Consider the following 24,788-nt stretch of genomic DNA (forward strand, 5'->3'; position numbering starts at 1 on the left):
GGATGACAAACCAGGAGCTGCCAAGTATGCCGGATGCAGCAAATTCCTGCATCGGAGCAGCAGAGGATTTTCGATTGTATTTTGTATGACAGTTGGACCTAACATCTATCTTTAAAACTAGTCTCCGTGCCACCAACCTGGAGGGTACCCGGTCACAGTGTTAACTTCAAGCAAATTTATTACGGTATTATTTATATATAAATAATTTATTAATTTTGGAGGAATAACTCAGCGGCTCAATGGTTTAGAACTTAGATTAAATAATTTAGTGTGTTTGCTCTTTATGTTAAAAAAAAAGAAGAAAATTAACTTGCCTCCGTCCCTGTGATGGATTTTAGGGGTAATTGATAATGATAATAATGTTTTCTTACATAATAGCTCATTGGGGAGTTTAGAAACTCACCATCCCAAAAAAAAAAGAAGTAAAAAAGTCGATCTTTTTTTGTGCCTCGAGACGACACGACAGATTTATTGGGCAAGATGATTAATTGCAGAATCCAAAACCCTAGAGCGAGAGAGCGAGCGAGAGGTGAAGCAGCATAGAAGAGCATGCTCGGAGATATGGACTGGCTTCCCGAGGAGGGGAAGATGAGGATGTCGGCCGTGATCGACCAGCTCCAAATCCACGACTGGTGCTTCCGTGTTCACTGAGAATTACGAATTACTCTCACTACGAATGAAATCTGTTAGTAGGACTGATACCTTGGCAGTCAATCTGGAGACGCAAACAATTGGTAGTGGGATTACTTTGTTCACTTTGGTGATCGAACGCTACTTTTCTTGTACTAATACATCTGTTAAATTTTAGCATATTGGCATAAACTTGCAGACGAGGGGGTTTATTTTGTTGGATTTATCGCTTAAGATGTGGCACTGAGATCCCCCCCTTGCTTTTCTTGCCCTTTCTTTTTAAATTTCAGAAGAAAATGTGTGCTACTTTCATATGGGTTTCTCCTCTCTTTGTAGTAATCAATTTTGCAAGATTTGTTTAGAATTGGCCTGGAATTGGAGTTATTTGTTTTGCAGAAAAGGGAAAATTGATAACACTATCCAGTTTTACTGTTTGGAAGCAAAAGGAGAGAACTTATTGCACCCAATTGTGGTCTAATTGCTGCTGTAAGCTTTACAGTTGTCTGTTGTTTCATTGCACAAGTCTGGACCGAATGCGACTGAATTCATTTGCGCTGTTAATTGAATTCAAGTGATCGAACTGGCTACGTTTTGGAATGAGTGATTTATTTCACAGAGAGAGCTAGAAAAGATCTGTAAGTTTTGTTGTTTCGAAGAAAAGGAAAACTGATTGCTGCATCCATTATGTGGTCCTACTGCTGGTATCAGTTTCACATTTATACTGATGTCAAATGGCCAAGTTTGAACCAAGTTCATCTGAATTAGTCTACATTTATGAAGTGACTTCGAGTCAAGCAAGTGAACTGACTGCATTTAGTATTTAGTTATAAAGGAGTACTGGCTACTCAGTGGATATGAGATTTGATGGATTCATCAGTCTGCTATTGAGGTTGAAGTGAAGAATCTTATGTAAAAATTGAGGTGTTTCAATGTGGAGGAATTGGGTAGGAAATCAGTGTCATTTCTGCTCTAGTATTTTCTACTGTAAACCAGAAAATTGTAGGTAAGGTTATCAAGTTTCTAGCTTGATCACTTTTGACTGTATAGATTAAGAGCCTTATATGGCTGATGAAGTTAAGAGTATTTTTGGATGGAAAAGTTTTTCCTAATTCTTCATTCAAATGATCCTGAGCTCTTGTTACTTGGAACTTGACGTCAATAGATTGTTGTTGAACACTTGATCTTTGAACCAAATATTGGGATATAAGACAATGGCCAACGGGGAATCACTGGCAGATGTTGCAGCTTTGAGACTCACACTGGGTTGCTGCAAAACTTTGCATGCCAAGAGGTAACTGGATACAAAACCGAACAATGGTCGTTATTATTCTCGAGAGGTTAACACAAAAAGTCTACCAGATTTATGACAATCTATATATAATTTTCTTATTTCGTTTAGATAATCTATTGGAAGTGTCCGGATATCAAATTTCAACTATCTATCTTATGCTCATGGTGTGGATATTTTATTTCTACAACAACAAAACCGGTCATTTTGAAACACAAACTGCTGATTAGTTTGTTGTGTCTTTCATCTCGGATGTTCTAGTCTTCTTATCAGTCACATCTGATTAGATGAGGAAATAAGCAATGGCTAGTGCACATATTTACTCTTTCTTCGGTGTCATCTTGCAGTTTAAGGAATTACAACTCACTGGTGGGGAGATGCTTCTCTGATTGTGTGGTGACCTTCAGATGGAAATCTCTTCAGAAGCAGGTTGAGGAATTACAAGTCACTGGTTGGGAGATGCTTCTCTGATTGTGTGGAGACCTTCAGATGGAAGTCTCTTGACAAGCCGGAAGAGACCATATCAAGATTCATCTTGCAAGGAAGAAATAGAAGTTGCATCTTAATCATTCATCAATATTTGGAACTCAGTTCCATTGATTAGTTGCTTAGTTTATACCTCGCGTTGTAATCAGTGGAATCAGGCAATGCTTCACCTGTTATATATTCACATTTTAGATCATCTACTGATTTTAGAGGTGAAATTATTCCAATTCAGCTTCCATATGCAAGATTTGCAGGATATCAATTTATATTCGCATAAGATTTCATTATTTGGCAGGGATTAGAACTGTTCATATAGTCTAATTAATATCACCATTGGTGTTTCCCGTTTTACTCTGCAATACGGAGAGAATCCTACACCAGTAAAAGTATACCTTTTGAGTTCCCTAGCATTTGAGAAATACCATTCGCTTCGCCACGTTCCCGCGCTCCCGGGGTCAAACCAGTCAACGTCATCTCACGGACAACCTTAGAACAAGCTAGGACGGACAAAGATGATATCGTTATTCCCATTTCTAAGAATAGCGTGCATGCATTACTAAATTTGGTATCCCCGCAAGTATAAACTGGGTAGAGCTGTGCCTCTCTCATTGCCTTCTCATCCGCCTCCAATGGCAACCCTTCCCCTCTTCGTCCTCTTCCTCGCTCTCCAACTCCTACCTCATGAAACCGTAGCTATCGGCGTCAACTACGGCACCCTCGGCGACAACCTCCCGCCGCCGGCCCAGGTGGCGGCCTTCCTCAAGCAGCGGACCCGCATCAACCGCGTCAAGATCTTCGACTCCAATCCCGACCTCATCCGCGCCTTCGCCGGCACCGGCATCTCCGTCGTCATCACGGCCCCCGACGACGCCATCACCTCACTCGCCAGCCCCGGCGGCGCCGCCGCCTTCGTTGCCGCTCACGTAACACCGTTCTACCCGGCCACTGACATCTCCCTCGTCCTCGTCGGCAATGAGATCCTCGACTCCGCCGACCGCAACCTCATCTTCAACCTCGTGCCTGCGATGCGGCAACTTGCCGTCGCGCTCGCGGCCTCCGGGCTAGGCAAGATCCGGGTCTCGACGCCGCATTCGCTCGGGATCCTCGCTGCGTCCGACCCGCCTTCGGCGGGGCAATTCCGGCGCGGATACGGCCGGGTTTTCTTTAAACCGATGCTGGAGCTGCTCCGCCGTACAAGATCGCCGTTCGTCGTTAACCCGTATCCTTACTTCGGGTACTATTATCTTACAATCGTTCCGAATTAAACTTCGCCATTTGTTTCACTATAATTTTAACCATCCGGTATTTTTTTTACAAACAGGTACAGCCCCCAAACTCTAGCCTACGCCCAATTCCGGCCCAACCCCGGGATGCGCGACAAGGCAACGGGGTTAAGGTACACGAACATGCTCACGGCGCAGCTCGACGCCGTGCGCTCGGCGATGAACCGGCTCGGGTTCGAGGACGTGGACATCGTGATCGGCGAGACGGGGTGGCCGTCGAAGGCGGAGCCGGGTCAGGGCGGAGTGAGCGCGGCGGACGCGGCGGCCTATAACGGGAACCTGGTGAAGTGGCTCCGGTCGAGAGCAGGGACGCCGCTGATGCCGAACCGGACGATCGAGGCCTACATCTTCGCGCTCTTCAACGAGAACCTCAAGCCCGGGCCGATTGCCGAGCGAAATTTCGGGTTGTTTTATCCCAATATGACGCCCGTCTACAACGCCGGGATTCTGCGGCATGGAGTAAGTGATTGATTCAACGTCAAAATCCGCTTTACAATCATGAACCTTTTTTTCTTTGCTATGTCTAAAATGTTATCTAAACTTGTTGGGTTTAGTCTGGATCGAGAGGAAGATCGAGAGGAGGAAGAGGAGGGAGGAGAGGGAAGAAGAGGACGAGCAGTGGTCGGTGGTGCGTGCCAAAGGCCCAGGTGAGTAACACGGCGCTGCAGAACAACATAAACTACGCGTGCGGCAGCAAGCTGGTGGATTGCAAACCCATCCAGAACGGTGGGCCGTGCTTCCTCCCCAACACCCTGCAGGCGCACGCCGCCTACGCCATGAACGCCTACTACCAAGCCAGCGGCCGCCAGGCCGTCAGCTGCGACTTTGCCGGCACCGGCATCATCACCACCACCGACCCAGGTACGCATGTGGTTGGTGTTAAAATTATATATAAAAAAATAATTCCTCATTTTCTAAAGAGTAAATTCTCTAACTATAATAACTTGTTTTTGCTGTTGGAGAAGGTCATCGCCACTGCAAGTTTATCTCGTAAGGAGAAGACGGTCGGAGGTCGGGGTTTCAAGGCTGACTTATCTCCGTTGACGTCGTCAGCTTTACTGCCTTTTTAATTCCAAGCTTGATTTACTAAGCATGGATTTAGGCCGATCTAACTTGTAACTCTTTTATTCGTTTACTTGTCTCGTATATGTTTGATTAAAAAGAAAAAGTTGTCACATTGAAGACATAAATAAAAAGAACATAAGAAGGCTCTCAGTGATAAAAGGCCATCACTGTAGATATTCAACATGAGTGGTTTGCAGGATAAATGTAAAGAGAAAATTAAGAGAAAATTTAATAGTTATATATATCTATGTGAGTGCAGTTTTGGTGTAGATTGATTTGGCCGCATATTGGATACACGATAATATATAAATTATATATATCTAATGGTTTCAATTATGTCTGAGAAAGAATACAAATGGTTGTAAAATTTGAGCAAATGTAAATGTAATTAGAGATACCGTTATCAATCTAAGATGTCTTTTATAATATTGTTTTATAGCTAGAATGTCCTACATGGTAGATTTATGAGTTTAATATATGAGAAGGTGACAGTTACTATTAACAAGGGATAAGAGGAAAATAGCAATATATATATAGTTGTAGTATCTAATATTTAGTATTTACCATAGCAAAGGTTATTTCTTTCAAGGTAAAGTAGCATAGGAAACTCGTTGGTTATCTTGCTCACATGGAGGCTCGAACCCAGCACTCGCGCCGTACCAAACTGACTAACTCGGCAACGAGTAAGTCCATCGACATCACATCATCTGTGGGAAATCGTTGGTATCGTGCCGGCGACGGCGCCAATGGCGTGGCCTTCGCTTCTCTCTTCCAGTCCCCCTCTTCTCTCCTCCTCCCTTTCTCTCTCCCTCCTCCTCTCTTCCGTGGTAGACCATTCGCACCTCCCTTCCCTCTCGTTCCCTCTCTCTCTCTTTTCCCCTAATTCCAAATCCGAACCCTAATCTTTCTCCTCTCTACGAGCAGGTACTGATCCTAGCCCTCGGCGTCGCCGCCTTCTTCCTCGAGTACGTTAGGAAGATAGGATGCACGCACTCGTAAGTCGACTCCGATTCCCTCGCGTTTTGGATCCGCGATGGATTTTCTTATTTGGGGTGTAAATTTTCCGATCTTGTTTCAGGCTCGAGAGGACAGCCATGTCGGATTCCTTCTTCGAGGATCCTAACTCGCTGAAGAAGGTTAGAAATTGGAAAGCTAATATTTTTGTGAAGCCTGCTGCTAGGATTTACTGATCGGTTGATGCTTACGTCGTGAATTCTATCAAAAATTAGTAGACTTTGATCATGATGAGCTGAAAAGGGAATTTTTATTTATTTAATGAGCATTAGTTTTCTTTATACCATTTATCCTATCCCGTATTGTTGAATTAATTTTTATCCAACATCTGATCTGAAAGTACTCTACTTTTCCCTTTTTTGAAACTTCAGTTTTTCTTTTATCAAGTAGAGGTACTTCTATTTCCTTTTTTTTCTGTGAGAATCAGATCAGTGGGTACTTGGGCCACAGTTAACATTGCAAGAATGAAAAGTTATGTGAAATCATATCTAGATTTATGTATTAATAGTGGCATGTGAATTCTATAACTATGACCCTAGATCCTTTAACTTGTTACAATTCTCCATCAGGATGGTGGGTGGACCTGAGAGTTGTCCCAATGTGGTTGGAGATGGGTGTTGTGGTTTTTATGTTATATTGGAAGAAGTTCCTTAAAGGCTAAACTACAAAGTTTTACTTTAAGGATGTCAGGCAGTTGGACTCTAAAAGACTCCTTATTGTGTGGAGGCTAGTAGAGTAAGACGTACACAATGTTTCTTTTTCAGAGAGGTTGTTTATTGGCTGAACTGCAACCACAGGGTCCAGCTTCACCAGCATTGCCTTCACACCAGTTATTGCTTTCTTTGTCTTTTAATGTAGGGGGATTAAATGTTAAGAAAGGAAGGGATTGTGTAACTGTAGAGAATCCGGGATAGGAATCTGCTGAAAATGATTGAACATGAGTATACTGGACGCATATTAAGTTCACTTATTATCTTTTAGATGTAATCCTTTATTACAAATGCTATTTGTTATAGTAGCTGGATCTACTTAGTATTCTCACAGCAGAGTCTATACTCTTTTCTCTATGCTATTTACTCACTATACATCCTGACAGCTTTGTTTTTATTTTATTTTTGGCGATCAGTTGACCGCTGATTGCATTACCAGATTTCAAAATAAGTTTGGATAGTTTTGAAATAATTCATGAAATGTTTCAGCTTATTTTGAACTTATACTTGAATCACATATATGCCAGGTTCCCTGTCCTTCAATTTTTGATCCTGCTGAGAAGTACATCTCATTGATTATTCCTGCATACAATGAGGAGCATAGGCTTCCTGGAGCTCTTGTTGAGACAATCAAGTCAGTAGATGACATTCCTTTAAATTTCTTCTATCCTGCTGATGACATTCTCTTTATTTTTTTATGGAGGAATATCCATTCTAAAGCTTTTCTCCTTTCATGATAAGCATTCCATTTTTATGTCAGCTAAAAAGGAAATTAATAGTTATACTTCTCAATTTTTATGACGTTCTTTTAAAAAACAACATATATAAAGTTCTAAAACATTATCTTTAACTGATCTTTGAGGGTTGACTAAGAGAGTAGTAGTTAAATTCAACGATGGTCGTGCCACAGGCACTGCCCGTGTCGACCACTGGCCGGCACGGCACTTGCCGGCCGTACCGTAAGAAAAGGAGAGAAAAATGTACTACCTTGGCCGTCGCCGTCGTCGCTGGCCTTCTCCTGGATTCGCAACTTAAGTTTTAACCGATAAACTCTCTCTCTCTCTCTCTCTTTCTCTCTCTCTTCCCCTCCCTCAGCTAGGGCACCCGACGTGAGCTCGGGCGAGCGGTGACAGCGTCGGTGAGTGGCGACGGCGACAGCGAGCTCGACGACGAGATTGATGGCGAAGCTATTAGGAGGGGTGCCATGCGGCACCCCTCGTGCCACGTGCCGGTACGCCGCCGGCACGGCAAGTGCCTACCCGGCCATCCTTGGTTTAATTTATTTGCTTAGTAGTATTATTGAAATTAATACTTTGGCTTTCTTATCATGGGAATCTCCTCATGTAAGCAAACCTAACTTGGAGTAGATATAATGATGTCAACTTTGTGTATTTTCTTATATTGAGCTCTGAGTATGCATAGAGGTTTGTTCCCTCTAATCCTCACTGATTACATATATGTCTTAACTTCGACAGTTAGACATGTATGGCCATGAATTTTCTTTTGTAATATCTATTGCTTCCTAGAGCTTGTATATAGGTATCAAGCAACTACAGTATCCATGTATATGTGTAAGAATTCTCATATCTATATCACCCTTATTTTGCATTATAGTATATCAAGTTGGTAATGTTTACCATGGAAGTTAGTCTATTCAGAAGATATATTGGCAAACCTAATTTTTGCAAAAACTATGTTAAATTGTTAATCATAAGACTAATTTGGTATTGTAAAATTACTTTATAGGTTGTCACTTGATCTTTGGCTTTGCTGTTTAATGAGTCGTTTCCTTTTTCTTTTTACAGCTATCTGCAACAGCGTTCAGCAGCAGAGAAGTCTTTTTCTTATGAGGTATGTAGATACTTGGAAGAGTGAACTAACCAGATAGGTACTCATTTGTTTAATCATGCTCCTGAAATCAAGTTGAGAGTTTCATCGTCCATGTGATTGCTTGCATATATGTATCTCTGTATGCATACATGCATTAATGCATAAATATAAGGTCTGCTTTGCCTGTGTGATGATCTTTCTTCACCTAGACCACTTGTGTGATGGTCTTTCTCACCTAGACTGTTGTAAGAAATGTAGACACTCCTCATATAAATTCGTTATCATCTAGGCAAGAAAGTAATAAGTTAGATGGATATTGTCCTAAAGGAGTTGGAGAATATTAATTAGGATGGGATGGCTAAAATTCAAATTAAGATTAGATCAATATTTGGATCCATCAGATACAATCTTGCTACGTGCTAATGTAGACTACTATTTGGTCTCAGTTTGCCACAAACTTGAGACATCTTAAGGTGGCTCTTGAGTCGTATAATTGTAGGATTTCCTCCCAATGTCCTATTAAACAAAAGGAAGCTTACCTTAAGGTGATATAACTTGGGGCACTGTACTTGGTTCTACATGAGAAAGGAAGAAGATAAGAGTAAATGTAAATCTGTATAACATGAGATATTCTGAATGAGGGTTCTACAATATTTGACATTTTGATAGAAGATGTAGATAAGGATCTTCAGGAAACAGCTGGGTGATTTTCATGAACTTGTTATTATGGACTCACCTTCTACCAATTAGTTTGTAATTAAAATATATTGGTCTCAAGTCTCAACCTTTATGAAAATGCTTAGGTAAGTCAAAAAACGTATAATGTCTGGAGAAACTGGCACAAACTAAGTGCTTTACTATAAAAACTTATCTAAAAAGGAAGTTGTTGCACCTCTATCAGATATATGACCAAAGAAATTTAGTTCAAGAAAATCCAGCTGCAGGGAAAATCAAAGATGAGCAAAGAATTATGTAATGTAACTTGAATTTATTGCTTCTAATGGAATTTCAGAAGCTTTTGCTAGCAAAACTTACTTCAGTGATGGCCGTATCGTGCCGGTCAGTACTTACCATGCCGACAATAGGTCAGCACATGGCACAAGAAGTGTCGACTACAGTCTTTGAAAGGCTTGTAAAGCCTTTTGACGGGTGAGACACAATTTTCGTTGTGCCGGCCACGCCATGTGTCGCCACGACACATGCCCCAGTTTAACATGGGTTGTGCCTATGGCACAGGCATCCTAAAATAGAAGGCTGACTTGCTTAAGAAGAATTCATCTAGAAGGTTAGATGGTTTATGGAGAAAGTCCTCGTTGAAATTAAATTTTGAATTACTCAGCGTGAATAATAAAGTTATCACTGTATCATCTAGGATCTTAGAGGTTTAATCTAAAGCCATGTACAGTTGGAAAATAGTATGGCCATGAAAATCTGATCCTTCTGTTAGCAAATTTTAATAGACTGATTTTTTCCTACTTACTAAAATTGATGTAGCACAAATAACTTTTCCTCATCTTTCGACTGTGTAAAAGTTAATGTAGCTAAAAAGTACCTAATGATACATTGGGGTTAAAGTTATCTTCACATGCCTTATGAGCTTTAAGTGTTTAAAGATATTGTTGAGTTAAATGTCTGCAGTTCTTAGTCTTTTTCATATTTCCAGAATTCGAGTCACATATCTTTTATTCTCTTCATCATTCAAAGTTTCAAACCACTATTTCTGGGAGAAGTATGAAATCTCTTCTGTAATTCACATTCTCTGAATAGGTACTGATAGTCGATGATGGAAGTACTGATCGGACATCAAAAGTAGCATTTGACTTTGTACGAAAGTACAAGATTGAAAATGTAAGGGTTATTCTACTTGGAAAAAACCATGGAAAAGGAGAAGCTATTAGAAAAGTGAGTCTCCTTCAGTACCTTTTCTTTCTCTTATTGGATTTTTGGAGATGGTAATGCAATCTTTTCTTTTTCTTTCTATATTTTCCTTTTGGAACTTCTAGAAAATTTTGGATAATTGTATACTCCTGCTGTTGGTAAATCGAGTTCAAAGCTGATCAATGCTTCTGATTTTGTGAAAGCATTGTTTAACAGGGAATGCTCCACTCGCGTGGTGAACTACTTTTAATGCTTGATGCTGATGGAGCAACTAAGGTGACCGACCTGGAAAAACTTGAATCTCAGGTCTGTAGGAGCATCAACATTACAAATGCCAGTTTAAAATTTATATGAGATGTTGAATATGAAATTCTCTGGTGTCATTAAGATGGGGAACCTGATTATTATTTTCACATATTTCCTTTCTTCAGATACAGGCATTGGCTAAAAAGGTTAAGAAACCTGATTCGGTGGCTGCAGCACCTAGTGATTTGAGTCTGAAATTCTCTGACATTGAAATTGCTGCATTTGGTTCCCGTGCCCATCTTGAGAAGCAAGCTCTTGCTACGGTGCATTTCCTCTTTATCTTACTCTGAAACTAATGCAAAACTTTCCTATTTTTCATATGTTTTAAGATCTCATTCTCTTGTAGTTAAGATTCTCTCTTATTATTTCAGAGGAAATGGTACCGGAATTTTCTTATGAAGGGTTTCCATTTGGTAGTCTTATTTACTGCAGGTCGTGGAATTCGAGACACACAGGTATGCCTGTACAATACTAGATGGCCAGATTTATTTAGTTGTGAGGGTGCCGTAATTACTGTTGTTTTTTTTTGTGAGCCTGATTACAAGCTTCTGAAGTGTTGTTAATACTTGGTTCTGTTACTTTTGGTGTGACTTGCGGCCTACTACAGTGTGGCTTTAAGATGTTTACAAGATCTGCCGCCCGGAAGTTGTTTACAAATATCAGATTGAAGAGGTATCTTCTTTATCTGTTATATAGATGAATTCTTCTTATTCCTTGAAGCCTTCCTAGATTCTACATGGTTTTCCTTTCAATGAAAATCTTGACGTACAGAAATGTAATATTGTTGCCTGGCATCAGGTATTGTTCTTATAATTGCAAGTTCTAAATATGTGTAATTTGCTGTCCAGATGCCAAAATGGCTATAGAATAATTATGTGGAAATTATGATCTAAGATAAGTGTTACAAGGAAGAACATTAACTAAATAGTATGAGGCAGAAATTAGGATGAAATTTGAGATAACAAAGAGGATTGATTGACTGATTCAAGGAGATGAGATAATTAAGATGAGACAGTAGGTTGTTTGCTTCTGTTATTTCTGCTTTCTGGGAGGGGAAGTCTTACACAATATGCAATGGGCTACTTGGATTTTTAAACAGAGTCTATGAAGCTGGAGGTTTTAGTTTTACCAGTTGATTTTGATGTACATCAAGGATCAGGCTTCCTGAGTAGTGGTTAACTTGGATTTGTATTGACGTGATATCACAATTGTTTTGATGAAGATTGTGTAAGTTCATTTGCACTTGTGATTTATAGAAGGATGAGTTGGCAATGCATCTCAAAAAATTGAGAAACAAAATGGTGACTACGAAGTGTTGGTCTGGTATGAAAATATTGATACAACTTAAAGAGTTCTGTTTATTCTATATCAGGTTAATTGGATTGCCCTGGATAGCCCTTGCTATGTACAATGTTGTACCACCTTTGATAATTCATGAATATGGTAACATGGTTAATACTTAATAGTTGTCCTTATGTATATCCCCCATGTTCTTTGTTGCAAAGTTGGTTCATTCCTTACCAGTATTTAAAGTAAACTGATCCCATATCAGCAAGTACTCCTAACGTTACTATTTTTTTTTTATTAATCTAACATTACTAATTTTATGCAGGTGGTGTTTTGATGTCGAGCTTGTGTACTTATGCAAACGTCTTGGGATCCCAATGATCGAGGTCTCTGTTAACTGGTGTGAAATACCTGGATCCAAAGTACGTCTGACGAGCATTGTGCACATGCTATTTGAGCTTGTTCTGATTCGATTAGGCTATGGCCTTGGAATATGGAAAATTCACACATGATCTCCCCCTTTTTTTTCTTCTTCCAATGGAGGGAAAAGGAGGAACTTAATTTTGTTGCAATCAGAAGATCAAAAGATAGAGTTAGCTTGGTACTTGAAAAGCTTTGAAGCCTGCTAATATTACAAGGCAACTGCATCTCCTTCAGCCAATCTATCTACATTTCCATGGTTAGTTTATACTGGAATTCTTTTGTTGGAGAGGCTCAAGTTATAACAGTACCAGAATGGAGGGTTATACTGATAGAATGTGAAAACTTGGAAATTCCTTTTTCGGTATTGAAAAGTGACGGAGAAAGATTGCTTATTTTCTCTTCCAATTGGTAGTATAGGTATTTTTGCCCATTTTCAGGAACAACAAATGTTTGCAGAGATTAAATGATTTTTTTGAGCCTATGCTCTGGTTTCATTGATAACTTGGTAACAGAGTGCTGCACGATTTCTGGATGATCACGGATAAGCTACTATATAATTTTTCCTCTTTGGCACATTAACTTCCTGAGCCATATAATACCTCCTAAATATAACATTTTAGTCTATTTGGAGTGAGATATTTATTTCATATTTTAATCTATTTGGAGTGAGTGAGTGAGTGAGTGAGAGATATTAGATAGTAGAGAGAGATCTAAGTGTGAAAATAAAATAATTGAAAGGATCTATTTGATTAAGAACAATAGTTTCCAAATGTAATTAATCCCCAAGAGGAACAAACCTAGCGTTCTAGCCCCAATTCTTTTTCTTTCCTCCAATTTGACTCAACTGAGCATGGTGGCGTTTCCCTCCTCGCCTCTTTCAAAAACCCCCTCCTTATTCCTCCCTCCTTCCAATCCCGTAATTATAAGATCTGGAAGTAGAGCAGCAGAGCAGAACTGCCTCTCCCTTCTTCTATCCTCCACCTCTCTCCCCAAACTCCTCCAAACCCTAGCACACCTCCTCAAATCCGGCCTCCAATCCAACCCTCTCGTCCTCACCAAGTTCACGTCCACCTCCTCCGCCCTCGGCGCTCTCCCCGCCGCCGTCTCCCTCCTCGAACTCTCCGATGCCTTCTCTTCCGCCCACCTCTTCGATGCCTTCCTCTTCAACACCCTCATCCGCTCCCACGCCCTCTCCCCCCGCCCCGAAGACCGGCTTCACGCCGTCTCTTTCTACTCCCGCATGCTCCAAAATCGCATTTTTCCGAATAAATTCACCTTCCCTTTCCTCCTCAAGGCTTGTGCTGGGGCGCCCGACTGCATCCTCGTCGGGCCCCAGGTCCATGCCTCAGCCGTCAAGTTCGGATTGGGTGGTGATTCGTATGTCCAGAACACCCTCATCCATATGTACTCCGCTTTAAATGCTAGCTTTGGTGGTTTGGAATTTGCCCGGAAGATATTTGATAGAATGCCCAAAACGAGCCCAGTCACGTGGAGTGCTATGATTGGCGGGTATATTCGGGCGGGAATGTCTAACGAAGCTGTGGCCCTCTTTCGGCAGATGCAGGTATGTGGGGTGCCACCCGATGAGGTGACTGTTATCACGGTGCTGTCAGCCTGCTCCGACTTGGGCGCCCTTGAGCTGGCTAGATGGCTCGGGTTTTATGTGGAGAGGGAAAATATTCCGAAGGCTGTGCCTTTGTGCAATGCACTAATCGATGCGTTGGCCAAGTGTGGGGATGTTGATGGTGCAGTGGCTCTCTTCGGGCAGATGAAGGAGAGGAGCATTGTGTCATGGACGGCAGTTATTGATGGGCTCGCGATGCACAGCCGAGGGAAAGAGGCAGTTAGGGTGTTTGAGGCAATGAAGGATGCGGATATAGCTCCTGATGATGTTGCCTTTATTGGTGTGCTCACTGCGTGTAGCCATTCAGGCTTGGTCGATGAGGGTTGCAGCTATTTTGATTCAATGAGAAGGGACTATAGAATTGAACCCAAGATTGAGCACTACGGCTGCATGGTGGATATGTTCAGTCGAGCAGGGATGGTTGAACGGGCGTTGGACTTCGTCCAAATGATGCCTATTGAGCCAAACACGGTGATATGGAGGACGCTTGTCGGTGCTTGTCGCGTTCATGGCAGGTTGGAGCTTGGTGAGAGGATCACTAAGGACCTACTCACCAAGGAGCCGATGCATGAGTCAAACTATGTTATGTTATCCAATGTTTACGCATTAACACGAAGGTGGGACAGAAAGTGGGAGATAAGGAAAGCAATGAGCAAGCGGGGGATAAGGAAGGTTCCTGGATGCAGTCTAGTAGAGCTTGACGGTGAGATTTATGAGTTCATTGCTGGCGATGATACACATTCTCAGTATAAAGAGATCTATGAGATGGTTGAGGAGATTGGGAGAAAGTTGAAGCGAGCAGGGTATGTTCCCACAACATCGGAGGTGTTGATTGACATTGATGAAGAGGATAAGGAGGATGCACTCCACTGGCATAGCGAGAAGTTGGCCGTTGCTTTTGCATTGTTGAGGACTCCGCCAGGGATGCAGATTCGGGTTGTCAAAAACTTGCGAGTGTGTGCAGATTGCCACTCTGCAATGAAATTTATTTCCACTGTGTATGATAGGGAGATCATGGTAAGGGATCGGAGTCGGTTTCACTGTTTCAAGAATGGGGTGTGCTCTTGCAAAGATTTTTGGTGATAGAAATGAAGAGCTAGGTCTTAGTTTCTGAGGAACAAGATTCTGTCCACTACGACTCTACAAGGAACTGCATGATGCCTAGTGTAGCACCCATCCATGTAAAATTTTCAGCTAATAGATTCTGTAAACTCCCACAAAGGAGCACATTGCAAGGAATTCATTTGATAGAGATCTTAATTAAATTTGTATTTAGGATTGCAAGTGATCTCAAGCAAATATTTATCTTTCATTTGCAACATTTAGTTTGCTATGTTTACTTTTTATTATCTTTTGTATATTTTAAAATTCTTTTCCTTCAGGCTCAGTAAAGTAACTTTTATTCATGACACTGTACTGAAGTAATTAGTTATAAAGAGCTCGTTGAACTAAATTTACAAATTAGTGAATTGTTCTACTGAGTTTGCTTATGACAGGATGACAAAAGAATGATGAGTTGTATGCACACTGCATGGAAGCAACTAGGTACAGATGTACTGAGATAGTACTATGTCCCGTAACTGAACAATAGCATCATCAAGAAGATCATCTAATACCAGATCTTCCAGCTTCGAGGCCACATATTCGGAATCGTATTGGAGGTTCATCCATCCATCAGTCTTCATGAGATCTCGTGCCACAACATTCTCCACAGTTTGATCCAGCTGCAATTGAGAGCTGAGATAGTGACTGATGTTTGCCCAGACCTCTTCAAGGACATGATAGCCAATGGGCATCGGCCGAATACGAGAATCAGAACATAAGAACCAGGGGCAGGAGACAAAAGAATCATCATGTATCTCTAGCAACACTTCGTTGATTAGATCAAACAGAAGCAAATGATTCCGAGTCGAGCCAGGCTCATCACCAGAAATATTAAACTCAAGCGATGAGCTTTCTGTTTTTCCGAAAAGTAATGGATCCACCGGCTGATCAGGTGAAAACCATTCTCCAAGAAACTCTTTGCCACTGAATCCCGCTTTAGTCAATATATCCTTCACATACTGGAATTCAGCTTCATCCTTCTCATCCACGTGAACGCGCAAGTGTTTGATATCATCTAGCTCCACCTCCATATCTTCTAACTTATTGTAGGTACAATCCAGACCCAAATATCTCCTTTGCATGATTGACAATTCAAGCTCCTCTGAATGTATTTGCTCAAATTTCAGCTCTGGACCTGACAAATTAGGTAAAAAGACAAACAGTTGTTGTCATGAGTGAAAGACCTGAAATATCGGAGCACGCATGTTCAGTTATATTTGCTCTTGGTTGATTGTCTTCCTCCCTCGAACATTAATGAAGTAATTCCGTAGATTTAGCATCCAATCAATTTAAAGAAAGAGAGAGAAGGAGGTGGCCAGATGATGAGAGAAATTCACCTACATATTGACTTAAGAGTTTTTAAGAAATTTAGACAATGTAAGCTCAGGCTTTTGATAGTAGAGACATCTATTTCTGATTTTAGATACTTGACCTGAGATGGAATGCTTTGCAGAACTCATCTGGTCCTCTTGAATGATTGCCGGAGTGGAGATTGGGCTTGAACTTGTAGGAACCTCACTGACTTCCGCATGCCCAAAACCATGTAGACCATCTTCTGCCATTAAATCATCTGAAATACTGAACATTCCATGCTGATTGTTTTCTTCCAGTGATACCAGCTGTCCTAAACCTTCATAAACTGTTTCACTTGAATTTTCTTCTATGGTCTGTTCTACCAGTGTCTCCGATATCATATTTCCATCTGCACATACAGGAGTATCTAATGATTCAAACTCATTGGAAATAAAGTGGCCAGATGCTGCATCATCTAATTCCAGGTCCGACATTATCTTCACTGATTTAGAAGCAATAGAAACATCATTTTGGTTGTTACTGCTTAAAGAGTGTGACTTAATTTCAGGAAGAGAAAATAGTCTTGTAAAAGCTTTTGGTGAACTTTTATCCTGTGAAGTGGTACCTTCTTCCATGGAATTTAAAATCGCAGAAAACCTTCTGGAGACCTTTCTTGAATTAGACTCAAACAAATTGGAGTACCTACCCAAGGATTCAGTATGAGAGGACGATCTCCTCATCATGCTCAGCACCTCCTTACTGTTTGATAAAGCAGGCCCTTCTCTCCCATATTTAATTCTCAAGTTGTATTTGTGAATTCTATCAAATGCTCGTCCTTTAGGCAGAACATTTAAGTTGTTTGCCACTTCAGTCACCTTATGCCCATATGGGATTTTATGAAGAATTCCATCCTTAGAGATTCGAGTATGTTCCTTTTTGTTCTCCTTTATGATATCTTTTATCTTTCGTTTGATGACTTTAAAATGATCTGAAACAGTTCGAACATCGCTTAGTTTTCTTGATTCACTTGGAGAATCAGGTAAGTGCCCAATATTGCTTTCTGTCACACTTCTGTCAATTGCTGCAACTTCTGGTTTGAGAATATTGACCTCTTTGCCTGAAATTGAGTCCGTACCCTTTTCTTCAGTTCTAACATTGCTTCCTTTTCTTGATTCATGTCGAGAACCAGGTATATGCTCAATATTGCTATCTATCTCACTACTGTGAATTGCAGCAACTTCTGGTTTGAGAATATTGACCTCTTTGCCTGACATTGATTCAATATCCTTTTCACCATTGTCCTTGGTTATAGGAGGTGAAACTATTTTCTGTACTTGGAAGTTCACATCTTGGTCATGCGAAGCACTACTATGTCCTGGCAATCCTGATCCAGGAATTGTTCCATATTCCAATAATTCAGTTTGTTCGCTGGAGGCCTGTTGTTCATGTGGACTTGCTAACACAAAAGATGGTTCTTGAAGAATTTTCATAAATAAATCTCGGTTTTCTCTGAACAATTCTATCAAATCCATGAACTCCTGTGACTGGTAGACTGAAACATTGCTTCCTTTTTCGGTTGGAGAGTCTCCTTTCTGCTTTACTGAGCCTCCCTTTGCTTCATTTAACTTCTCCTGGAGAATTGATTGTTTCTCCTCTAACTGACTACCAAGCTTATCAATCTGGTCGTTATCCATGTCTCTTATGGTGTTAATGCTTCCGCACATTTCACATCGCCCTTGGTGAAGAGTCTCGGCCATTGGTTGTTGGTAGCTGGATGAAGCATCTGCCTCATGTGAAGTGATCTCAGATGGAATCTCATGACCAGAAGTTAGTTCGTCATGAAGAACATAGTAGTTAGATTCTGAATGATGAATGGAAATGGTTCGAAGCAACTGGGATGCTAATGGAGACATCTTTCTTCTTTTATCCTTCTCCCTAGATCTTCTTTTGGATACGAGACTTCTGCTTGAAGCATTTCCTTTACCTTTCGTCTAGAAAAGCATCATATAATATATGTTTATCCAAAGTTACAAAGAAACGAGAAACGAAGTACTGATACAATGATGAGCTAAAAAGATCTAAAGCCAAAGAGATCCTAAAACACATGTATTGCTAGCCCAAGCCCAATTGCAAGAATCAACCAATGAAATATCGTAAGCTGTGCCACATATAATGAGGAGCAAATAGTAGTCTGCTCAAAAGAAAATCCATTAGGATGATTCTTCTGCAGAAGATGTTACTTCTTTTACTTGGAATCCTTTCATGATCGTGCAACATGCCTCTACATTGCAAAAAAGAAATTACTGAAGGCTATATTATTTTTCCTATGATTTGCTCAGTAAGGAATTGCAGAAGGTTAATTACATCAAATTTAACTGAAAAATGTTGTCATAAAGAAAGCCATAAGTATAAATCTAGCTAATATCAGAATAAAAAACACATTCTTTGCAACTAAAAGAGAGGGGGAAGGTTATCTAACTCACTAGGAAGTTTGCATCTTTTTCTGAACAGCAAGGTGCTTCCCTGGTTGAAGGAACACTGTAATTCGTCCCCATCACCTTCGGTCCTAGAGAAGAGAAATGTGATAAACATGATAGGCACGATAATAAGCATATGATACACCAGTGAACAAACTAATACTAGAAAAGATCTGCATCAAACAGTCAAATGTTCAGAATGTGTTCATGCTGCAACAGAGTAAGAGATTTTTCTTGCTGAATCATTTCAGATCCTAGTCGCTTTCTATCTAATTGCAAATGTCTAAATGCTGAATTTGTTTGGTTCTAATTATGGACCAACAGACCCAGGTTATCTGGGTTGAAGTAGGTCTCCTAAAGCACTTCTCTTCATATGTCCTCTTTTCTCGGTTCTTTCACAATATTACAAATATTTCTAACCATACGAAAAAAAAACGGCTACATTCATTGAGAAGAACCAGGAGATTATACCAATCACTTGCGAATGGGCTAAGAGAAGCAGAAAAGATCCTTACTTCCATCTCGAGCTCCATGTACGTGTTTACGGTACGCGAGCATCTTCCTCACTCGATGATGATGATGATGCAAGGCAAGGAAGTGAAACAGGCTCTCCATGCACCCAGGATGGTGCTTTTCGAACGGCAATTCAGACCTCTCGGATCGTGAACTCTCACCCATTTGTGACACAAAAAGCTAAAGAACATGCAACCAGCTGTCCTCTATGTGGCAATTAGGAGAACACCTGATGTGCTATACCATATCATCCAATACGAACCAACGGAAGAGCAGGCAATACCAAATCAAAGAACCACGCAATCCTCCAAATCCAAGAAAATACTAACAAATAAACCAAATGGCGATTCTCTAAAGATTTGAAAGGCAAGAAGGGAGATTTCTTTTCTTTTGTTTTACCTTTCTCCCAAAGGAGAGGATTATGCTCCACCTCTCCTTTTCACCCTCTAATTTACCCATCTCTATTTGCCTTTCTATTTCGTTCGTTTGTGTTCCCTTCTTTTTTTTTTTCTCTATTCGTAAATCCCAGCGGTGTTTTATATCCCGCTTTTCCCGCCTTATACAGTTATACCTATCAACTGCTGCAACCGAAATAGTGAGTAATACAATCCTTTAGTACCACATCGCCTAATTAATAGTGTTCAAGTAAAACGACCGTGGATATATAAGAATCAATTTTATTTAATTTAGTCAAAATTGAGCTTAAAATATATAGTTTTTTATAGAAAAGTTTTGCATACATAATTAATCTTAATTTACTTTTGGAATAAGATTAATTCTCGAATAAATAGTCTTCTTTGTTATCTCTAAAATGGGTTGTATCCTTAAATAAGAGTGTAAAAATTATTTTTTATACGATATAAAGTGAAGGAAAAAAATGAGAAAAGTATCTTTTATTTTTTTATAAAATTACTATAAATATCTTTTGATTTGATATAAAGTAGATTGATAGGATAAATTAGTAATTAGGTTGGTGTGGTATAAAATATAATTTTGATGCATAGTGTTTGTTATTCTAGACTCGACTTGGTTGTTTAGCCGCAACTAAATTAAATAAGAAAGCGTAGACATCCACGTTTTACGATCCAAAATAAGAGAAGAGATTCTCCAGTTGCGAAGCTCATTATCCTCGTTGTATAGAGCTAACTTATCCGCTTTATCGATTTTGGCAATCGAGTGATTGCATGGTTGTTAGTAACCTTGTGGTTTAACCCTGTAGAGCAACTTCACAATTATCAATGAAGAGAGGCTTAGCCAAAATAAAAGTCACCACCGTAGCACCAAGCATCCAACCAAGATGTCCGTCACCTTCTCGTTGAGTAGGGCATGCATATATAGTTGGCAATCAATCTTTTTGACAAGGGCAATGTTGTTAGTGCAATATTTCTGTCTCATGGCTAGCCTATCCTCTTGCAGGAGGAGCAATGTCTAAGCATTCATTCGTTAATTCTTTCATACATGACTTGAACCTCGCGGCTCACACTAGCGAATGAGTGAGCAGCTTAGATATAGCAACTTTACTCTTGCTCGGATGATTCTCATCCGATGGGTAGAATTGAGAGATTACTACGAGGGGATCGATGGGCTCTCCAACCCTAAAGGCTAGTTGTTGCGCAATTTTGAGGGAGAGAGATTGAGAGGTTGGCGGTCTCTGAAATCATACCTAGAAATCATTATAAGAGAATTAACAAGTCTCACCGATCCACATATTGTATATAATTTATACAGGAGATATGAGTAAAATCTCAATCTTATTATTAATTTAAGATCCTATCTACTTTTGAGATTTAGGAAAAAAAAATCTAATTATTCTATATTCTTACTCCTCAAATACCCTTCTCTAAATTAGAGGTACAAATTTAAGGATTTGTCCATGCAAATGTTCATGTCTTAGCTAGACCTGATTATTGGGTCATTACACCTGGCTAATAATATTTTATACAATATGGTCATTATACTTGGTTAGAGCCTGATATCTCTCTAGCTATGGGTGATAATGAGCTATAATATTCTAGCACGGCTATAATTAAAATACTTAAGACTCGATCAGCCTGTCCGATGATCACCTCTTGTCTTGTCTCCACCACTATTGGATTTGGATTTCTAGGCTCTGCCAATTTATATATCAGTCAGGTATTGTCCGATATACGACACGTAGCCTTTGAGATCCGGGGTGCCTCTTCAATTTATTAAATCGCAGTAGGGTTTTTGGCAAAATCGGCTCCGAGTGTTAGGGTTTGGGTTCCCGTCGTTAGCGAGTTTGAGGTAAGAAGCGGATCTCCCGATCTCGATCATGATGAAGGGAAGTCGTAGATCTGCTCCCTTGAAGCATTTACTTGTTACTTGTTATGATTTTATTTGTTTTTAACTTGTGAATTTAGAGTTCCTGGCGGATCGCGATGGCTCCTTCGCAGCCGAACACTGGGCTATTCGTTGGGCTCAACAAAGGGCACATCGTTACTAAGCGGGAGCTTCCTCCTCGTCCTTCCAGCAGAAAAGGGGTAAGATTAGAACACTCCTTTTACTTGAAATGAGTCTTCTTTTTGTTTGGTATTCCGTTACGCTTCTTGCATTGTTTTGATGAGCAGAGCGGATTAAATTAGTTTATTTGCTAGTGTATGATGATAGATTGCGTTTAGGGCACTGGAAAGTTATTCTGTAAACAAAAAAAATTGGATCTTTAGTATCTATAGTTTCATCCTTAAGTACATGATTTTTGGCATATTTGCAACAGTATCTTCCTCATTTTGTTCATTATTTGTTGGGATCACTGTCGATGGTATCATATAATCTCCCATTAAGCTGGTAGACATGGAGAATTAACCACATTTTGCTTCGAAGTTAACTTTTTGTATATTTTTCTTCATAGTCTGCTATAATAGATGAGGTGCTTAGGCCAGAATCTTTATGCTGTGGGTCTTCTTAGAAGCAATATTTTAGGAGTCTGAGAACCCACCAGTGAATACTGGATGGTTGTTAAACAACCACATTATTTGGTTCTTCATATGTCAAAGACCAATCTTATGCTTACTGGAAGAGATCTTGATATTCTCCTGTAATGCTATGTCCTTCCAGTGAACCTAGTGCTGTTAAGTTATTCTGTTTGGTTGGTCTAAATTTTGATGGAGATTGTGAAATGTTATATTTCAGAAAACTAGCAAGAGGGTGCATTTTGTGAGGAACCTCATCAGGGAAGTTGCTGGATTTGCACCCTATGAGAAGCGTATCACTGAGCTTTTGAAAGTTGGAAAGGACAAGCGTGCACTGAAGGTAGCAAAGAGAAAGCTTGGTACACATAAGCGAGCGAAGAAGAAGCGTGAGGAGATGGCTAATGTTCTCAGGAAGATGAGGTAACTCACTGTTCTTCTTGTCGCATGATATTCTTAGAGCGTATTCATTTTAATGCAATTGTTTATGAATTCTTTTTCATGTCGATGATACATCAACAATTATGTAAGAGTTGCTTATGGTCATCTATATATATTGTTTGTCCTCTTTACAGATCTGCTGGAGTCTCTGAGAAGAAGAAATGAAACTCTGCAGGTGGTTGAGAAGTTCCCTCGGCATGATGGAACCTGACTGCAGAATTTTGATAGTTTGAACTTGTTTTAGATATTTACTAGTTTTTCATTGCAAAATTTTCTCAAAATTTTCATCTTTGTAAGTGCCTGCCACTAATTATATGTGGCTTTCGACTATTATGATTTTTGCTTGTATTGAATACTTTTTCCAGCAAATTTGTCCAGGATAATATCTGGTGCTACAGCTTGTTGAGTGAACTAAAGAGGCCTGATATTTGGTTCTTTTGGGGTTCTAGAAATCACTGTTTCATTCAAACTAAGTGCCTGGTGAATAGCGACTGTGATCTCGAATGTAATTATTTATCCTTATTGATAAATGGAGCTTAAGCAGCTCAAGGATTTTATACTGCTGTAGATCCAATGAGAAGTGTGTTATTTTCCTTGTTGATATCGATGACATATGCTTTTAATCAAGGTGGGTGTTAAGTCCTTATCCTTAATCTCATCTTTTCTATCCTGATTCATGTAGGCATTGGGAAATTTGGCCTTTTTGTTTAAGGCACATTTTTGGTGTATATGCATTCTTTCCTTCAAAGTCTGTACAATGCACGAGGAGTTTTGATTGAGAAATAATTGTCAGTGAGATTGTGTAAGGTGATTCTTCTTAGACCATTTCTTGAGGATAAGGTCTATTTCATTGTGCTCTGGACCGGTTCAATTCACTGGTGAAGGTAATCTATATTTGTTGGGAGTCAAATATGGAAGCTTTTGATCTACTTAATTTCCTTAACCTACCAAATTGGAGGTATCTTTTTCTCTTTTTCCACTTGTAAAGTTGTAGGGAAATTTGCTTACTCAATCCAAGATAAAATGATGCATTTTTGGGTGGACGACAAGAGAAGCTAGAGGAGAATAGAATGTGGAGGAGGAGGCTCGAGGAGAAGAAGAATTGACTTTCATATTTTTGTCTTGCTTGGCCTTGCTCCTTTTACTTTAAGATTTCGACTACTAAAGAAACTAAAGTTCCATCAAATCCTAAAGGTTAATAGAGGTATTTAAGGCATTTAAAAAAAAGGAATAGTTTATAGTTGAAGAGATTTTCTTTCTTTTTCTTTTGTAATCTGCCTGAATCTTTTCTACAAATATTTAATAAAATATGAGTTTGATTTGATAGATAAGCGAAAATTTAGGGTGTTAGCCCAAAGTTGTAGTATGATGTGATATCTCTATGGTCCAAACTACTACTACTTGTTTGTCTTTTTATTTGTTATGCGGAGATTTGTAAATAAAAAATTAAGTGAAAAGTCAGGATATTAAATACAAATTTTCCAAAGTTTTAGTATGATGTGATGTGTGATATATATCCATACTACTACTTTGTGTTTTTATTTCTCATGCAGACATTTGTAATAGAAAAATGCTTTGAAGACCTTATGAACTATTTATTTATATAATAGTTTGCAATGATTTCCTCCAGAAGCCAATAAGCATAATAACAAATTAAAATTAGAATAAATATAAACTTATCATTGGATAAGGGATGGTATTATCTTTTCTTTTTTTTAGTGTCTGAATAATGTTTAGTTGTGACAATTTGGATAAGAAATAGATGTGGTCAAATTGACCTAATTGCTTTTCTTAGTTTGATATAGAAGTAGATATTTGTAATTAATTTTATTTTGCATATAGAAAACTATTATACTGTCTACTAGTTTTAGAATTTCTGCCCCAAAAATAATTTGACTAAATTCATCATAATTCATACAATACATATAGTATCACAAAAGCCATCACAATATTGGATTGAATCTTCAAAATGTGACAAAATACATCACCATAAATAGTCAGATAAAGGGTTTTAGAGAGTAAAGTTCTTATTCCCCATCTTATTTTTCTTATCTCAGTTTTTAGTTTCATTATTATTATTATTTTGAAACAAAAGGAGGGTTTATCCTAAAAACCATCCCTTTTGTCCCAGCAACTGAATGGAAGAAAAGGTGAAATATTTGCTGCAATTAGTGATTCATGACGCAAATAACAACAACCCATCACTGAC

General features: G+C 39.5%; 5 protein-coding genes and 1 long non-coding RNA gene across 6 annotated transcripts; 5 read left to right on the top strand and 1 right to left on the bottom strand.

Moving 5' to 3' along the window:
* Positions 1-258: 258 nt before the first annotated feature.
* Positions 259-2,642, top strand: LOC140788220 (uncharacterized). The gene is made up of 2 exons (XR_012108984.1): positions 259-1,921; positions 2,266-2,642. It is a non-coding gene; the product is annotated as an uncharacterized lncRNA (long non-coding RNA).
* A 391-nt stretch (positions 2,643-3,033) lies between these two features.
* On the top strand, positions 3,034-4,862 carry LOC140789157 (glucan endo-1,3-beta-glucosidase-like). The gene is made up of 4 exons (XM_073138764.1): positions 3,034-3,638; positions 3,726-4,146; positions 4,242-4,548; positions 4,653-4,862. The coding sequence occupies exons 1-4, from the start codon at positions 3,034-3,036 to the stop codon at positions 4,679-4,681; spliced, it is 1,362 nt and encodes a 453-aa protein (XP_072994865.1). The 3' UTR covers positions 4,682-4,862.
* Positions 4,863-5,390: 528 nt separating this feature from the next.
* LOC140788763 (uncharacterized) lies at positions 5,391-12,701 on the top strand. The gene is made up of 11 exons (XM_073138201.1): positions 5,391-5,579; positions 5,677-5,747; positions 5,831-5,888; positions 7,004-7,110; positions 8,282-8,327; positions 10,074-10,208; positions 10,401-10,490; positions 10,616-10,753; positions 10,862-10,945; positions 11,098-11,162; positions 12,103-12,701. Exons 1-11 carry the CDS (start codon positions 5,499-5,501, stop codon positions 12,287-12,289), a joined length of 1,062 nt encoding a protein of 353 aa, XP_072994302.1. The 5' UTR covers positions 5,391-5,498; the 3' UTR covers positions 12,290-12,701.
* A 120-nt stretch (positions 12,702-12,821) lies between these two features.
* LOC140788762 (pentatricopeptide repeat-containing protein At4g21065-like) lies at positions 12,822-15,108 on the top strand. Its single transcript, XM_073138200.1, has one exon. It carries the CDS (start codon positions 13,051-13,053, stop codon positions 14,905-14,907), a length of 1,857 nt encoding a protein of 618 aa, XP_072994301.1. The 5' UTR covers positions 12,822-13,050; the 3' UTR covers positions 14,908-15,108.
* Positions 15,109-15,268: 160 nt separating this feature from the next.
* Positions 15,269-19,690, bottom strand: LOC140788761 (uncharacterized). Its single transcript, XM_073138199.1, has 4 exons — positions 19,214-19,690; positions 18,705-18,787; positions 16,361-18,212; positions 15,269-16,063 (listed from the first exon to the last, which is right to left on the bottom strand). Exons 1-4 carry the CDS (start codon positions 19,374-19,376, stop codon positions 15,366-15,368), a joined length of 2,796 nt encoding a protein of 931 aa, XP_072994300.1. The 5' UTR covers positions 19,377-19,690; the 3' UTR covers positions 15,269-15,365.
* Positions 19,691-21,339: 1,649 nt separating this feature from the next.
* LOC140789959 (large ribosomal subunit protein eL36x-like) lies at positions 21,340-23,048 on the top strand. The gene is made up of 4 exons (XM_073139887.1): positions 21,340-21,476; positions 21,593-21,712; positions 22,362-22,561; positions 22,714-23,048. The coding sequence occupies exons 2-4, from the start codon at positions 21,611-21,613 to the stop codon at positions 22,742-22,744; spliced, it is 333 nt and encodes a 110-aa protein (XP_072995988.1). The 5' UTR covers positions 21,340-21,476; positions 21,593-21,610; the 3' UTR covers positions 22,745-23,048.
* The last annotated feature ends 1,740 nt before the right edge of the window (positions 23,049-24,788 follow it).

The sequence above is a fragment of the Typha latifolia genome, chromosome 5 (assembly GCF_019914945.1).
Source record: "Typha latifolia isolate L0001 chromosome 5, TyphaL0001v2, whole genome shotgun sequence".
Classification (NCBI taxonomy): domain Eukaryota; kingdom Viridiplantae; phylum Streptophyta; class Magnoliopsida; order Poales; family Typhaceae; genus Typha; species Typha latifolia.

Excerpts from the sequence above, each read along its gene's own strand:
- LOC140788762 (XM_073138200.1), top strand. The coding sequence starts at position 13,051 with ATGGTGGCGTTTCCCTCCTCGCCTCTTTCAAAAACCCCCTCCTTATTC.
- LOC140788763 (XM_073138201.1), top strand. The coding sequence starts at position 5,499 with ATGGCGTGGCCTTCGCTTCTCTCTTCCAGTCCCCCTCTTCTCTCCTCC. Across the intron at positions 5,748-5,830 it reads AAGATAGGATGCACGCACTC|GCTCGAGAGGACAGCCATGT; the intron begins GTAAGTCGACTC and ends ATCTTGTTTCAG. Across the intron at positions 10,946-11,097 it reads GTGGAATTCGAGACACACAG|TGTGGCTTTAAGATGTTTAC; the intron begins GTATGCCTGTAC and ends GGCCTACTACAG.
- LOC140788761 (XM_073138199.1), bottom strand. The coding sequence starts at position 19,376 with ATGGGTGAGAGTTCACGATCCGAGAGGTCTGAATTGCCGTTCGAAAAG. Across the intron at positions 18,788-19,213 it reads ACATGGAGCTCGAGATGGAA|GACCGAAGGTGATGGGGACG; the intron begins GTAAGGATCTTT and ends TCTCTTCTCTAG. Across the intron at positions 16,064-16,360 it reads TGCAAAGCATTCCATCTCAG|GTCCAGAGCTGAAATTTGAG; the intron begins GTCAAGTATCTA and ends CTAATTTGTCAG.
- LOC140789959 (XM_073139887.1), top strand. The coding sequence starts at position 21,611 with ATGGCTCCTTCGCAGCCGAACACTGGGCTATTCGTTGGGCTCAACAAA. Across the intron at positions 21,713-22,361 it reads GTCCTTCCAGCAGAAAAGGG|AAAACTAGCAAGAGGGTGCA; the intron begins GTAAGATTAGAA and ends GTTATATTTCAG. Across the intron at positions 22,562-22,713 it reads AATGTTCTCAGGAAGATGAG|ATCTGCTGGAGTCTCTGAGA; the intron begins GTAACTCACTGT and ends TCCTCTTTACAG.
- LOC140789157 (XM_073138764.1), top strand. The coding sequence starts at position 3,034 with ATGGCAACCCTTCCCCTCTTCGTCCTCTTCCTCGCTCTCCAACTCCTA. Across the intron at positions 3,639-3,725 it reads AACCCGTATCCTTACTTCGG|GTACAGCCCCCAAACTCTAG; the intron begins GTACTATTATCT and ends TTTTACAAACAG. Across the intron at positions 4,549-4,652 it reads CATCACCACCACCGACCCAG|GTCATCGCCACTGCAAGTTT; the intron begins GTACGCATGTGG and ends CTGTTGGAGAAG.